The 18,048-nt window shown below is 53.6% G+C and overlaps 1 protein-coding gene across 1 annotated transcript in view; it reads left to right on the top strand.

The window, feature by feature from the left end:
* Nucleotides 1–153: 153 nt before the first annotated feature.
* Nucleotides 154–18,048, top strand: part of DOCK3 (dedicator of cytokinesis 3) — a gene marked incomplete at its 5' end in the record, with an annotated part of 168,055 nt that continues 150,160 nt past the window's right edge. The window contains 3 exons of the mRNA XM_072128238.1: nt 154–304; nt 8,328–8,411; nt 13,039–13,079. Of these exons, the coding sequence (XP_071984339.1) occupies nt 154–304; nt 8,328–8,411; nt 13,039–13,079 (276 nt within the window). The remainder of the gene's footprint in view (nt 305–8,327; nt 8,412–13,038; nt 13,080–18,048) is intronic.

Genomic DNA, 18,048 nt, shown 5'->3' with positions numbered 1-18,048 from the left:
GAAGAAAAGAGAGGAGAAGATTGTAGAGAGTGAGGCCGAGAAGAGGGACGAGAGGGAAGGCGGAAGAGAGAGTCAGCAGTAGTAGGGGAGAGAAAGAAGAAGGAGGAAGTGTAGAAGAGGAAGAGAGAAAGTGGAGGAATAGAGAGAGGGGGAAGGAAGAAGATAAAAGAGGAGGAAGAGAGGAGAAAAAAGGAGAGAGAGGAGAAGGAAGAGAGAGGAGGAGGGAGAGAAAAGAGGAAGAAGAGAGAGACTGGAGGAAGAAGAGAGAGACTGGAGGAAGAAAGAGAGGAGAAGATTGTAGAGAGTGAGGCCGAGAAGAGGGACGAGAGGGAAGGCGGAAGAGAGAGTCAGCAGTAGTAGGGGAGAGAAAGAAGGAGGAAGTGTAGAAGAGGAAGAGAGAAAGTGGAGGAATAGAGAGAGGGGGGAAGGAAGAAGATAAAAGAGAAGGAGGAAGAGGAGAAAGAACGAGGGAGAGAAAAGAGGAGGAAGAGAGCGCAGGGTCATGTCTGTAGAGTTGGGGTCCTGTGTATTTGGGGTCCTGTGATGTCTTGGGGGGCTGCAGGCAGCAGAGGTTTGGGATGTGAGGTGGGGGAGGGCCGCTGCTTTGTTGTGGAGTCAGTCTAATTAGGTTAATCCGGGCTGATTGCTGCAGACAGGGCAGATCATGGGACTGCAGACCGTTCTGCTTGCAGTCAGTGAACAGTCCACTGGATCATTAACTGCTGCAGTGCCGGAGCTCTGGATGAGCAGGTCCTGTGCGTTGTGGTGCATGTTTGTAGAATGATGGGGGTTGTTGTTGGCGTCTGTCTGATGGCCCTGGTGCTGAGTGTCCCCAGGGAGCCGGATAAGAGCATCTGTGGATGTGCTGAGCCAGCACTGGGGTCTCCATGGCTGGAGCCGGGTGGGGGGCGCCAGACGGCAGGGTCTAATAATCCCGTACACTCGGGCCCTGCGTGTTATAGGACCGGCCAGGATTATATGCCGACAACATGATTGTTATAATCAAATCAGCCTGAAATAATCCTGCGCCCCACCCCCACCCGCCGCTCCCGGGCGCTGGATGACCTGAATTCACTCAAACCCCTGTCCTATCCCCGGCCCGCTCCGCACTAATGGGGTCAATTACCCAGAAAGCCCTCCAACCCCCCAGGGACTATAATATCCCAGCACGGCGGGGGGGTATACGGGAAATCATATCGCTGCAGTGCTCTGACCGCACCACCGGGGGCACTATCATAGAAAGCTCTGCTACTTTCTCCTAGGGTGCGCCTCATCACTATTATCTGAGCTCTGCTTGCTGTCAGTGAATAGATATATCCTTCTTGATCTCCGTGCCTTCAAACCTCCACTACACATTTCACAGCTGAAGTTCTGCAGCAGTGTATCGGGGAGGAGGATTGTAAAACCCATTGTCCGCACAAGTATCTTTATCCTTTCCTGATAGTTTGTTACAATGTAACAGTGCAAGTGCCGTGTAGCTGCCTGTGATACAAACCCTCAGCTGTGAGTAGAGCTGCGAGCTGATGGAGCTGGGTGCATGTGGGTCTGTGGAGTGTCAGCTCTTGGGGATGGCAGACTGATTATAGTAATATTACAGGTTGCTTAACCCCTGCCTCCCCAGGGCTGTGTGTAGGTGATGCGCGGTGCAGCGGTGTGTGGGTGTTGTGTTGCGCAGAGCTGTATGTGTGACTGCAGAGGTGCCAGGAGTCGCATTCTCTCCTCAAGGACATCGAAACGCACGACATCTGGGTAAATCCGACCCTTTTCCTGCTGGCTGCAGCGTATGATGGCGATGATGATGGCGCTCGAATTCACGTTATACATTTAGAGAAGGAACATCACAGGAGATGCTGGGAGTAGTAGTTCCACAGATAATGGTCCCCATGTATCAGTCCTATGTGCAGTTGCCTGTGTGCACTCTGGCGCCCCCTGCAGTGCTCTGGAAGGTGCGCTTTGCTCATGCTGCAGAATTGTGGCGCACCGGTCCAATCAGTATCCAGAACCTGGTGTCTGCATTGTTTTAATACAAGACACCGGGTTCTGGTTACCAATTGCATGGGTTTCCGTGACCGATCCCGAATAAATATGGGCCGGTGACCGGAACGTTTCTGGTCCGCTGTTTCGTCTCCTCTGATCTATGAATGTAGGTCGCCCGTTCTGCGCTCGTTCTGCCAGGTAATTGGGTCATTTTGTAGGTAATTGGATCATCCGAGAGCCCGGGGCTGTGGAGGACACCGCATGGTATCAGTAGTGGGTCAGAGCATGCTTGGAGTTGTAGTCTCTCCACAGGCTCTGGTGGAGTCCTCATCCCTGTCCTGTGTTGTAGGGTCCTGTTGCATCTCCTTCTTGGGGTTGTGTATTGTTCACGTCTGTCCCCGCAGCCTCCTCTAGTCCGGGCCCCGTTCTGCCTCCTGCATTGGGCCCTGTAGTAATGGACCCCTGTGTGTCCCCGCAGCCTCCTCTAGTCCGGGCCCCGTTCTGCCTCCTGCATTGGGCCCTGTAGTAATGACCCCTGTGTGTCCCCACTGCCTCCTCTAGTCCGGCCCCGTTCTGCCTCCTGCATTGGGCCCTGTAGTAATGGACCCCTGTGTGTCCCCGCAGCCTCCTCTAGTCCGGGCCCCGTTCTGCCTCCTGCATTGGCCCTGTAGTAATGGACCCCTGTGTGTCCCCGCAGCCTCCTCTAGTCCGGGCCCCGCTCTGCCTCCTGCATTGGGCCCTGTAGTAATGGACCCCTGTGTGTCCCCGCAGCCTCCTCTAGTCCGGGCCCCGTTCTGCCTCCTGCATTGGGCCCTGTAGTAATGGACCCCTGTGTGTCCCCGCAGCCTCCTCTAGTCCGGGCCCCGCTCTGCCTCTGCATTGGGGCCCTGTAGTAATGGACCCCTGTGTGTCCCCGCAGCCTCCTCTAGTCCGGGCCCCGCTCTGCCTCTGCATTGGGCCCTGTAGTAATGGACCCCTGTGTGTCCCCGCAGCCTCCTCTAGTCCGGGCCCCGTTCTGCCTCCTGCATTGGGCCCTGTAGTAATGGACCCCTGTGTGTCCCCGCAGCCTCCTCTAGTCCGGGCCCCGTTCTGCCTCCTGCATTGGGCCCTGTAGTATTGGACCCCTGTGTGTCCCGCAGCCTCCTCTAGTCCGGGCCCCGTTCTGCCTCCTGCATTGGGCCCTGTAGTAATGGACCCCTGTGTGTCCCCGCAGCCTCCTCTAGTCCGGGCCCCGTTCTGCCTCCTGCATTGGGCCCTGTAGTAATGGACCCCTGTGTGTCCCCACTGCCTCCTCTAGTCGGGCCCCGTTCTGCCTCCTGCATTGGGCCCTGTAGTATTGGACCCCTGTGTGTCCCCGCAGCCTCCTCTAGTCCGGGCCCCGCTCTGCCTCTGCATTGGGCCCTGTAGTAATGGACCCCTGTGTGTCCCCGCAACCTCCTCTAGTCCGGGCCCCGCTCTGCCTCTGCATTGGGCCCTGTAGTAATGGACCCCTATGTGTCCCCGCAGCCTCCTCTTGTCCGGGCCCCGTTCTGCCTCCTGCATTGGGCCCTGTAGTAATGGACTCCTATGTGTCCCCACAGCCTCCTCTAGTCCGGGCCCCGCTCTGCCTCTGCATTGGGCCCTGTAGTAATGGACCCCTGTGTGTCCCCGCAGCCTCCTCTAGTCCGGGCCCCGCTCTGCTCTGCATTGGGCCCTGTAGTAATGGACCCCTGTGCGTCCCCGCAGCCTCCTCTAGTCCGGGCCCCGCTCTGCCTCTGCATTGGGCCCTGTAGTAATGGACCCCTATGTGTCCCCGCAGCCTCCTCTAGTCCGGGCCCCGTTCTGCCTCCTGCATTGGCCCTGTAGTAATGGACTCCTATGTGTCCCCGCAGCCTCCTCTAGTCCGGGCCCCGCTCTGCCTCTGCATTGGGCCCTGTAGTAATGGACCCCTGTGTGTCCCCGCAGCCTCCTCTAGTCCGGGCCCCGCTCTGCCTCTGCATTGGGCCCTGTAGTAATGGACCCCTGTGTGTCCCCGCAGCCTCTCTAGTCCGGGCCCCGTTCTGCCTCCTGCATTGGGCCCTGTAGTAATGGACCCCTGTGTGTCCCCGCAGCCTCCTCTAGTCCGGGCCCCGTTCTGCCTCCTGCATTGGGCCCTGTAGTATTGGACCCCTGTGTGTCCCCGCAGCCTCCTCTAGTCCGGGCCCCGTTCTGCCTCCTGCATTGGGCCCTGTAGTAATGGACCCCTGTGTGTCCCCGCAGCCTCCTCTAGTCCGGGCCCCGTTCTGCCTCCTGCATTGGGCCCTGTAGTAATGGACCCCTGTGTGTCCCCACTGCCTCCTCTAGTCCGGGCCCCGTTCTGCCTCCTGCATTGGGCCCTGTAGTATTGGACCCCTGTGTGTCCCGCAGCCTCCTCTAGTCCGGGCCCCGCTCTGCCTCTGCATTGGGCCCTGTAGTAATGGACCCCTGTGTGTCCCCGCAGCCTCCTCTAGTCCGGGCCCCGCTCTGCCTCTGCATTGGGCCCTGTAGTAATGGACCCCTATGTGTCCCCGCAGCCTCCTCTTGTCCGGGCCCCGTTCTGCCTCCTGCATTGGGCCCTGTAGTAATGGACTCCTATGTGTCCCCACAGCCTCCTCTAGTCCGGGCCCCGCTCTGCCTCTGCATTGGGCCCTGTAGTAATGGACCCCTGTGTGTCCCGCAGCCTCCTCTAGTCCGGGCCCCGCTCTGCCTCTGCATTGGGCCCTGTAGTAATGGACCCTGTGCGTCCCCGCAGCCTCCTCTAGTCCGGGCCCCGCTCTGCCTCTGCATTGGGCCCTGTAGTAATGGACCCCTATGTGTCCCCGCAGCCTCCTCTAGTCCGGGCCCCGTTCTGGCCTCCTGCATTGGCCCTGTAGTAATGGACTCCTATGTGTCCCCGCAGCCTCCTCTAGTCCGGGCCCCGCTCTGCCTCTGCATTGGGCCCTGTAGTAATGGACCCCTGTGTGTCCCCGCAGCCTCCTCTAGTCCGGGCCCCGCTCTGCCTCTGCATTGGGCCCTGTAGTAATGGACCCCTATGTGTCCCCGCAGCCTCCTCTAGTCCGGGCCCCGTTCTGCCTCCTGCATTGGCCCTGTAGTAATGGACTCCTATGTGTCCCCGCAGCCTCCTTTAGTCCGGGCCCCGCTCTGCCTCTGCATTGGGCCCTGTAGTAATGGACCCCTGTGTGTCCCCCGCAGCCTCCTCTAGTCCGGGCCCCGTTGAGCCTTGGGCATTGGGCCCTGTAGTAATGGACCCCTGTGTGTCTCCATAGGACCTTCTAGATCGGGCCCCGTTGAGCCTTGGGCATTGGGGTCTGTGTTGCCCTTGTGTCTCCCTGTATTGACAATGACTGATATGTCACACCACAGGACGGGGACAGCGTGTGTATGATGTGTGGGGTGATCGCCCAGGTTGGCGGTGCGGTGGGGCCGGGGAGCAGGGTGAGTAAGCCGGTTACTCATCTGCTGTTCGTGACGGCTGAGTCATTATTTTCGGAGTCGTCTCTCTGGATTGGGTTATGGCAGAAAGTTGTAAGGATGTGCGGCACTCACAGGGTTACTACTGCAGCAGCGGAGAGCGAACGCTCCCCGTCAGGGTGTCACGGGGGAAGAGCGTTGGTGCTGACGCATCCATATACATGGCTCCTCCGACACCAGAATGGATCCCAGGTCAATGAACAGCTTGAAGGATTGTCTAGTAGTCACAGCCTGACAACAGGCGGGTGTACTGGAGGTCACAGCCTGACAACACACGGGCGTGCTGGGGGTCACAGCCTGACAACACGCGGGTGTACTGGAGGTCACAGCCTGACAACACGCGGGTGTACTGGGGGTCACAGCCTGACAACAGGCGGGTGTACTGGAGGTCACAGCCTGACAACACACGGGCGTGCTGGGGGTCACAGCCTGACAACACGCGGGCGTACTGGGGGTCACAGCCTGACAACAGGCGGGTGTACTGGGGGTCACAGCCTGACAACACGCGGGCGTGCTGGGGGTCACAGCCTGACAACACGCGGGCGTACTGGGGGTCACAGCCTGACAACACGCGGGCGTGCTGGGGGTCGCAGCCTGACAACACGCGGGCGTACTGGGGGTCACAGCCTGACAACACGCGGGCGTACTGGGGGTCACAGCCTGACAACACGTGGGCGTACTGGAGGTCACAGCCTGACAACACGCGGGCGTACTGGGGTCACAGCCTGACAACACGCGGGCGTACTGGGGGTCACAGCCTGACAACACGTGGGCGTACTGGAGGTCACAGCCTGACAACACGCGGGCGTACTGGGGGTCACAGCCTGACAACACGTGGGCGTACTGGAGGTCACAGCCTGACAACACGTGGGCGTACTGGAGGTCACAGCCTGACAACACGCGGGCGTACTGGGGGTCACAGCCTGACAACACGCGGGTGTACTGGGGGTCGCAGCCTGACAACACGCGGGCGTACTGGGGGTCACAGCCTGACAACAGGCGGGTGTACTGGAGGTCACAGCCTGACAACACGCGGGCGTACTGGGGGTCACAGCCTGACAACACGCGGGCGTACTGGGGGTCACAGCCTGACAACACGCGGGCGTACTGGGGGTCACAGCCTGACAACACGCGGGCGTACTGGGGGTCACAGCCTGACAACACGCGGGCGTACTGGAGGTCACAGCCTGACAACACGCGGGCGTGCTGGGGGTCGCAGCCTGACAACAGGCGGGTGTACTGGAGGTCACAGCCTGACAACACGCGGGTGTACTGGGGGTCGCAGCCTGACAACACGCGGGCGTGCTGGGGGTCGCAGCCTGAAAACAAGCGGGCGTACTGGGGGTCACAGCCTGACAACAGGCGGGTGTACTGGAGGTCACAGCCTGACAACACGCGGGCGTACTGGGGGTCACAGCCTGACAACACGTGGGCGTACTGGAGGTCACAGCCTGACAACACGCGGGTGTACTGGGGGTCGCAGCCTGACAACAGGCGGGTGTACTGGAGGTCACAGCCTGACAACACGCGGGCGTACTGGGGGTCACAGCCTGACAACACGCTGGTGTACTGGAGGTCACAGCCTGACAACAGGCGGGTGTACTGGAGGTCACAGCCTGACAACACGCGGGTGTACTGGGGGTCACAGCCTGACAACACGCGGGTGTACTGGGGGTCACAGCCTGACAACACGCTGGCGTACTGGAGGTCACAGCCTGACAACAGGCGGGTGTACTGGAGGTCACAGCCTGACAACACGCGGGTGTACTGGGGGTCACAGCCTGACAACAGGCGGGCGTGCTGGGGGTCGCAGCCTGACAACACGCGGGCGTGCTGGGGGTCACAGCCTGACAACACGCGGGTGTACTGGGGGTCACAGCCTGACAACACGCGGGCGTACTGGAGGTCACAGCCTGACAACAGGCGGGTGTACTGGAGGTCACAGCCTGACAACACGCGGGTGTACTGGGGGTCACAGCCTGACAACACGCGGGTGTACTGGGGGTCACAGCCTGACAACACGCGGGTGTACTGGGGGTCACAGCCTGACAACACGCGGTCGTGCTGGGGGTCGCAGCCTGACAACACGCGGGCGTACTGGAGGTCGCAGCCTGACAACACGCGGGCGTGCTGGGGGTCGCAGCCTGACAACACGCGGGTGTACTGGGGGTCGCAGCCTGACAACACGCGGGTGTGCTGGAGGTCACAGCCTGACAACACGCGGGCGTGCTGGGGGTCGCAGCCTGACAACACGCGGGTGTACTGGGGGTCGCAGCCTGACAACACGTGGGTGTAGTGGGGGTCACAGCCTGACAACACGTGGGTGTACTGGGGGTCACAGCCTGACAACACGCGGGTGTACTGGGGGTCGCAGCCTGACAACACGCGGGCGTACTGGAGGTCACAGCCTGACAACACGCGGGCGTACTGGGGGTCACAGCCTGACAACACGCGGGCATACTGGGGGTCGCAGCCTGACAACAGACGGGTGTACTGGGGGTCACAGCCTGACAACACGCGGGCGTACTGGGGGTCACAGCCTGACAACAGACGGGTGTACTGGGGGTCACAGCCTGACAACACGCGGGTGTACTGGGGGTCACAGCCTGACAACACGCGGGTGTACTGGGGGTCACAGCCTGACAACAGACGGGTGTACTGGGGGTCACAGCCTGACAACACGCGGGTGTACTGGGGGTCACAGCCTGACAACACGCGGGTGTACTGGAGGTCACAGCCTGACAACACGCGGGTGTACTGGAGGTCACAGTAGTCACATCCCCACTGCACACCGGACAGTTTGCCTATCCTAATGATGCATTGTATCTGCACCCGGCCCGTGATCAACTGCTATAACCTACCCGTATCTTTCTATGTTTCAGTCATATCGAGTTTCCGAGGATCAGTACCTAAAGGGTTAAGTCTAGAACTGGGAGAAACCGTGCATATCCTGGAGAAATGTGAAGGTGAGTGCGGATGTTAGTGGGGGGCATCATCTCATGCCAGTTATCATTGTACAGACAGATTACACACCACCACTAGGGGGAGCTCACTACATACAGATTATACACCACCACTAGGAGGAGATCACTACATACACATTATACACCACCACTAGGGGGAGATCACTACATACACATTATACACCACCACTAGGGGGAGATCACTACATACAGATTATACACCACCACTAGGAGGAGCTCACTACATACACATTATACACCACCACTAGGGGGAGCTCACTATATACAGATTATACACCACCACTAGGAGGAGATCACTACATACACATTATACACCACCACTAGGGGGAGCTCACTACATACACATTATACACCACCACTAGGAGGAGATCACTACATACACATTATACACCACCACTAGGGGGAGCTCACTATATACAGATTATACACCACCACTAGGAGGAGATCACTACATACACATTATACACCACCACTAGGGGGAGATCACTACATACACATTATACACCACCACTAGGGGGAGATCACTACATACAGATTATACACCACCACTAGGAGGAGATCACTACATACACATTATACACCACCACTAGGGGGAGATCACTACATACACATTATACACCACCACTAGGAGGAGATCACTACATACACATTATACACCACCACTAGGAGGAGATCACTACATACAGATTATACACCACCACTAGGGGGAGATCACTACATACACATTATACACCACCACTAGGGGGAGATCACTACATACACATTATACACCACCACTAGGGGGAGATCACTACATACACATTATACACCACCACTAGGGGGAGATCACTACATACACATTATACACCACCACTAGGAGGAGATCACTACATACACATTATACACCACCACTAGGGGGAGATCACTACATACACATTATACACCACCACTAGGGGGCGCTCACTACATACAGATTATACACCACCACTAGGGGGAGATCACTACATACACATTATACACCACCACTAGGAGGAGATCACTACATACACATTATACACCACCACTAGGAGGAGATCACTACATACACATTATACACCACCACTAGGAGGAGATCACTACATACACATTATACACCACCACTAGGGGGAGATCACTACATACACATTATACACCACCACTAGGGGGAGATCACTACATACAGATTATACACCACCACTAGGGGGAGATCACTACATACACATTATACACCACCACTAGGGGGAGATCACTACATACAGATTATACATCACCACTAGGGGGAGATCACTACATACAGATTATACACCACCACTAGGGGGAGATCACTACATACACATTATACACCACCACTAGGAGGAGATCACTACATACACATTATACACCACCACTAGGGGGAGATCACTAGATACAGATTATACACCACCACTAGGGGGAGATCACTACATACAGATTATACACCACCACTAGGAGGAGATTACTACATACACATTATACACCACCACTAGGAGGAGATCACTACATACACATTATACACCACCACTAGGAGGAGATCACTACATACACATTATACACCACCACTAGGGGGAGATCACTACATACACATTATACACCACCACTAGGGGGAGATCACTAGATACAGATTATACACCACCACTAGGGGGAGATCACTACATACACATTATACACCACCACTAGGGGGAGATCACTACATACACATTATACACCACCACTAGGGGGAGATCACTACATACACATTATACACCACCACTAGGGGGAGATCACTACATACAGATTATACACCACCACTAGGAGGAGATCACTACATACACATTATATATACACCACCACTAGGAGGAGATCACTACATACACATTATACACCACCACTAGGAGGAGATCACTACATACACATTATACACCACCACTAGGGGGAGATCATTACATACAGATTATATACCACCACTAGGGGGAGATCACTACATACACATTATACACCACCACTAGGGGGAGCTCACTACATACACATTATACACCACCACTAGGAGGAGATCACTACATACAGATCATACACCACCACTAGGGGGAGATCACTACATACACATTATACACCACCACTAGGGGGAGATCACTACATACAGATTATACACCACCACTAGGAGGAGATCACTACATACAGATTATACACCACCACTAGGGGGAGATCACTACATACAGATTATACACCACCACTAGGGGGAGATCACTACATACACATTATACACCACCACTAGGAGGAGATCACTACATACACATTATATACCACCACTAGGGGGAGGTCACTACATACAGATTATACACCACCACTAGGGGGAGATCACTACATACACATTATACACCACCACTAGGAGGAGATCACTACATACACATTATACACCACCACTAGGAGGAGATCACTACATACACATTATACACCACCACTAGGGGGAGATCATTACATACAGATTATATACCACCACTAGGGGGAGATCACTACATACACATTATACACCACCACTAGGGGGAGATCACTACATACACATTATACACCACCACTAGGAGGAGATCACTACATACACATTATACACCACCACTAGGGGGAGATCACTACATACAGATTATACACCACCACTAGGGGGAGATCACTACATACAGATTATACACCACCACTAGGAGGAGATCACTACATACAGATTATACACCACCACTAGGAGGAGATCACTACATACACATTATACACCACCACTAGGAGGAGATCACTACATACACATTATACACCACCACTAGGAGGAGATCACTACATACACATTATACACCACCACTAGGGGGAGCCCACTACATACAGATTATACACCACCACTAGGAGGAGATCACTACATACAGATTATACACCACCACTAGGGGGAGATCACTACATACACATTATACACCACCACTAGGGGGAGCTCACTACATACACATTATACACCACCACTAGGAGGAGATCACTACATACAGATCATACACCACCACTAGGAGGAGATCACTACATACACATTATACACCACCACTAGGGGGAGATCACTACATACACATTATACACCACCACTAGGAGGAGATCACTACATACAGATTATACACCACCACTAGGAGGAGATCACTACATACACATTATACACCACCACTAGGAGGAGATCACTACATACACATTATACACCACCACTAGGGGGAGATCACTACATACAGATTATACACCACCACTAGGAGGAGATCACTACATACACATTATACACCACCACTAGGAGGAGATCACTACATACACATTATACACCACCACTAGGGGGAGCTCACTACATACAGATTATACACCACCACTAGGGGGAGATCACTACATACACATTATACACCACCACTAGGGGGAGCTCACTACATACACATTATACACCACCACTAGGGGGAGCTCACTACATACAGATTATACACCACCACTAGGGGGAGCCCACTACATACAGATTATACACCACCACTAGGAGGAGATCACTACATACACATTATACACCACCACTAGGGGGAGATCACTACATACAGATTATACACCACCACTAGGAGGAGATCACTACATACACATTATACACCACCACTAGGAGGAGATCACTACATACACATTATACACCACCACTAGGGGGAGCTCACTACATACACATTATACACCACCACTAGGGGGAGATCACTACATACACATTATACACCACCACTAGGGGGAGATCACTACATACATATTATACACCATCACTAGGGGGAGATCACTACATACACATTATACACCACCACTAGGGGGAGATCACTGGATTTATGAGCTCAGTGTATATGTTGGATCTATCGATTATTTTTATGGTACAGGCGGTCCCCTACTTAAGGACACCCGACTTACAGACAACCCATAGTTACAGACGGACCCCTCTGCCCACTGTGACCTCTGGTGAAGCTCTCTGGATGCTTTACTATAGTCCCAGGCTGCAATGATCAGCTGTAAGGTGTCTGTAATGAAGCTTTATTGATAATTCTTGGTCCAATTACACCAAAAATTTTGAAACTCCAATTGTCACTGGGGCAAAAGAAAAAAAATTGTCTAGAACATCAATTATAAAATATACAGTTTCGACTTACATACAAATTCAACTTAAGAACAAACCTCCAGACCCTATCTTGTATGTAACCCGGGGACTGCCTGTATATTGTACATACATTGTAGCTTCCTGTGATGAGATACACTATACTATAACACAGACTGATACATTGTAACGCTTCCTGTAAGTTCTGTGTTGCTGGGTGCAGTGTGTCCCAGCATCTGTCACTCTGATGAGAAGTGATGACAATGCCTCTGTCACCTCCTATTATAAGGACATGAAAGGTGCTGTGGGACGAGGCCGCTGGCGAGGGCACCCTGCCTCTCCTGTGCTGCGCTGCCATCTCTCCTGCTCACACACCTCGGTGACATCTCAATGTCAGGCGCCTGCACTGCTCGCTCAGGCTGGTTCACATGAGGCCCCTGAGCTCTGCCCTCTGACCCTGGGACGTATAGTTACTGCTCTGTGTTTGTAACCGTTCCTGTTTTTCAGGTTGGTACCGAGGATCTTCAATCAAGCATCCCAAGACAAAGGTAATCTAACCAGAGGGGATGCCAGATCACATGACAGGGCATTGAGGTGACCCCACAGATTAAGTCAGTATGCAGTACATGTCACTAAAGAGAAACCATCAGTGGGTGTCACCATGTAGTAATCAGTCCTCACACTGCTGTGCTCTGTGCTCTCTGCAGCCAGTGTTATGTATTGTCCCTGGAGAGATGTGTAATCAGACCCCACACTGCTGTGCTCTGTGCTCTCTGCAGCCAGTGTTATGTATTGTCCTGGAGAGATGTGTAATCAGACCTCACACTGCTGTGCTCTGTGCTCTCTGCAGCCAGTGTTATGTATTGTCCCTGGAGAGATGTGTAATCAGACCTCACACTGCTGTGCTCTGTGCTCTCTGCAGCCAGTTTTATGTATTGTCCCTGGAGAGATGTGTAATCAGACCTCACACTGCTGTGCTCTTTGCTCTCTGCAGCCAGTGTTATGTATTGTCCCTGGAGAGATGTGTAATCAGACCTCACACTGCTGTGCTCTGTGCTCTCTGCAGCCAGTGTTATGTATTGTCCCTGGAGAGATGTGTAATCAGACCTCACACTGCTGTGCTCTGTGCTCTCTGCAGCCAGTGTTATGTACTGTCCCTGGAGAGGTGTGTAATCAGACCTCACACTGCTGTGCTCTGTGCTCTCTGCAGCCAGTGTTATGTATTGTCCCTGGAGAGATGTGTAATCAGACCTCACACTGCTGTGCTCTGTGCTCTTTGCAGCCAGTGTTATGTATTGTCCCTGGAGAGATGTGTAATCATACCTCACACTGCTGTGTTCTGTGCTCTCTGCAGCCAGTGTTATGTATTGTCCCTGGAGACATGTGTAATCAGACCTCACACTGCTGTGCTCTGTGCTCTCTGCAGCCAGTGTTATGTATTGTCCCTGGAGAGATGTGTAATCAGACCTCACACTGCTGTGCTCTGTGCTCTCTGCAGCCAGTGTTATGTATTGTTCCTGGAGAGATGTGTAATCATACCTCACACTGCTGTGCTCTGTACTCTCTGCAGCCAGTGTTATGTATTGTCCCTGGAGAGATGTGTAATCAGACCTCACACTGCTGTGCTCTGTGCTCTCTGCAGCCAGTGTTATGTCCTGTCCCTGGAGAGATGTGTAATCAGACCTCACACTGCTGTGCTCTTTGCTCTCTGCAGCCAGTGTTATGTATTGTCCCTGGAGAGATGTGTAATCAGACCTCACACTGCTGTGCTCTGTGCCCTCTGCAGCCAGTGTTATGTATTGTCCCTGGAGAGATGTGTAATCAGACCTCACACTGCTGTGCTCTTTGCTCTCTGCAGCCAGTGTTATGTATTGTCCCTGGAGAGATGTGTAATCAGACCTCACACTGCTGTGCTCTGTGCTCTCTGCAGCCAGTGTTATGTATTGTCCCTGGAGAGATGTGTAATCAGACCTCACACTGCTGTGCTCTGTGCTCTCTGCAGCCAGTGTTATGTATTGTCCCTGGAGAGATGTGTAATCAGACCTCACACTGCTGTGCTCTGTGCTCTCTGCAGCCAGTGTTATGTATTGTCCCTGGAGAGATGTGTAATCAGACCTCACACTGCTGTGCTCTGTGCTCTCTGCAGCCAGTGTTATGTATTGTCCCTGGAGAGATGTGTAATCAGACCTCACACTGCTGTGCTCTGTGCTCTCTGCAGCCAGTGTTATGTATTGTCCCTGGAGAGATGTGTAATCAGACCTCACACTGCTGTGCTCTGTGCTCTCTGCAGCCAGTGTTATGTATTGTCCCTGGAGAGATGTGTAATCAGACCTCACACTGCTGTGCTCTGTGCTCTCTGCAGCCAGTGTTATGTATTGTCCCTGGAGAGATGTGTAATCAGACCTCACACTGCTGTGCTCTGTGCTCTCTGCAGCCAGTGTTATGTACTGTCCCTGGAGAGATGTGTAATCAGACCTCACACTGCTGTGCTCTGTGCTCTCTGCAGCCAGTGTTATGTATTGTCCCTGGAGAGATGTGTAATCAGACCTCACACTGCTGTGCTCTGTGCTCTCTGCAGCCAGTGTTATGTATTATCCCTGGAGAGATGTGTAATCAATTTGAAAGTTAAATATCGCTCCAACTGAGCATCGGAGCGTCCTCTAATTCTAATAAAAGAACCTGCAAAGTCCGACACAAACATGTCCCAACAGCAGTTCACAGAAAGTGCATTGTCTTCCCCGCTCAGGTCCCCGGAGTTCACCTTCTTCTTCCTGATGCATGTAAGTGCATTGTCCGTGTATAATGCGCTGTGCAGGGAGTCACTAAGATTCTGCACCCGATATCCTGCATGTGTCGCTTCCCCGCTCAGGTCCCCGGAGTTCACCTTCTTCTTCCTGGTGCATGTAAGTGCATTGTCTGTGTATAATGCGCTGTGCGGGGAGTCACTAAGATCCTGCGCCCGATATCCTGCATGTGTCACTTCCCCGCTCATTATACACGGACAATGCAATTACGTGCACCAGGAAGAAGAAGGTGAACTCCGGCACATGCAGGATATCGGGTGCATGATCTTAGTGACTCCCCGCACAGCGCATTATACACGGACAATGCACTTACATGCACCAGGAAGAAGAAGGTGAACTCCTGGGACCTGAGTGGGGAAGCGACACATGCAGGATATCGGGTGCAGGATCTTAGTGACTCCTCGCACAGCGCATTATACACGGACAATGCACTTACATGCACCAGGAAGAAGAAGGTGAACTCCGGCACATGCAGGATATCGGGTGCATGATCTTAGTGACTCCCCGCACAGCGCATTATACACGGACAATGCACTTACATGCACCAGGAAGAAGAAGGTGAACTCCTGGGACCTGAGTGGGGAAGCGACACATGCAGGATATCGGGTGCAGGATCTTAGTGACTCCTCGCACAGCGCATTATACACGGACAATGCACTTACATGCACCAGGAAGAAGAAGGTGAACTCCAGGGACCTGAGCGGGGAAGCGACACATGCAGGATATTGGACGCAGGATCTTAGTGACTCCCCGCACAGCGCATTATACACGGACAACGCACTTACATGCACCAGGAAGAAGAAGGTGAACTCCTGGTACCTGAGCGGGGGAAGCGACATATGCAGGATATTGGGGGCAGGATCTTAGTGACTCCCCGCACAGCGCATTATACACGGACAATGCACTTACATGCACCAGGCAGAAGAAGGTGAACTCCGGGGACCTGAGCGGGGAAGTGACACATGCAGGATATCGGGTGCAGGATCTTAGTGACTCCCCGCACAGCGCATTATACATGGACAATGCACTTACATGCACCAGGAAGAAGAAGGTGAACTCCTGGGACCTGAGCGGGGAAGTGACACATGCAGGATATCGGGTGCAGGATCTTAGTGACTCCCCGCACAGCGCATTATACACGGACAATGCACTTACATGCACCAGGAAGAAGAAGGTGAACTCCGGGGACCTGAGCGGGGAAGTGACACATGCAGGATATCAGGCGCACGATCTTAGTGACTCCCCGCACAGCGCATTATACACGGACAATGCACTTACATGCACCAGGAAGAAGAAGGTGAACTCCTGGGACCTGAGCGGGGAGCGACACGTGCAGGATATCGGGTGCAGGATCTTAGTGACTCCCCGCACAGTGCATTATACACGGACAATGCACCAGGAAGAAGAAGGTGAACTCCTGGGACCTGAGCGGGGAAGTGACACATGCAGGATATCGGGACAGGATCTTAGTGACTCCCTGCACATCGCATTATACACGGACAATGCACTTACATGCACCAGGAAGAAGGTGAACTCCGGGGACCTGAGCGGGGAAGCGACACATGCAGGATATCGGGTGCAGGATCTTAGTGACTCCCCGCACAGTGCATTATACACGGACAATGCACTTACATGCACCAGGAAGAAGAAGGTGAACTCCTGGGACCTGAGCGGGGAAGTGACACATGGAGGATATTGGGCGCAGGATCTTAGTGACTCCCCGCACAGCACATTATACACAATGTAACGGGATTAGCTCTGGGATCGCTGAGTACTTTTTGGCACATCACAGTCACAGTCCACTCCAGACAAGTTGGGTGAAACTGGCCGCATCTTGTTTTATTAACTTCTTTCCAGCAGGAACAATGGCAAAACAAAACAATACAGAAGTAAAATCCTCGGCCGTCCGGCCACTAACTATACAACACAGAAGTTTCCTCACTACCAAGAAACTGCCCCAACTGTACGGCTTCCCAACCACAGCAATTGGCTACTCACATATAAGGATTCCCAGGAGCAGAGCGGCTCCTCTCAGAGCTGCTGGTGATGAGCCCCAATCACCTCCATCACCTGGAGCGGCTGAGCGGAGCAGGGACCGAGCCCAACTCTCCAAACCGCAGCAGCCGCTCCTCCACACCAGGTTTTGGCTTCCTAGAAAGTGTAGGACAGAAACCTAGGGGAAACATACAAACCATCTAAGGGTGAAGACACACATGGCGTTTTGGGCCGTTTTTACTAAGTGCGTTTTCAGGTTGTTAAAAAACGCATGCGTTTTTATCCGTTTTTCCGAAATTGCGCAATGAAAAATGGACAAAAACGCATGCGTTTTTAACGATCTAAAAACGGCCCAAAAACGCCATGTGTGTCTTCACCCTAACACCTTCCCCCTGGTCCTGTCACAATAGACAATGCAATTCAGGTTCCTCTGGGTGGGTAAGTGAATGTGCCCCAATTGGGCTCATTTACTAAGGGCTTTGCACCAGTTTTCTGTCGGCACAGGGCGTTATACACAGACGGGTGACCTCCGCGGACGGGTAAGTAAATGAGCCCCATTGTTACATAATGGGAGGAGCAGGAGGTCCTAGCAGTACAGCGCTGTCCGTTCCATAAGATCCGCAGCGTTTCCTCCTTAAATACCTGCTGGGACCCAGTGAGCACGCACCTCTCCTGAAATACTCTGTGCTGTAGGAGTCCCTGTTTCTTCCACGGAGAC

This window comes from Engystomops pustulosus, chromosome 10 (genome assembly GCF_040894005.1).
Source record: "Engystomops pustulosus chromosome 10, aEngPut4.maternal, whole genome shotgun sequence".
Taxonomy (NCBI): Eukaryota; Metazoa; Chordata; class Amphibia; order Anura; family Leptodactylidae; genus Engystomops; species Engystomops pustulosus.
This window is presented reverse-complemented; position numbering and strand designations above follow the sequence as displayed.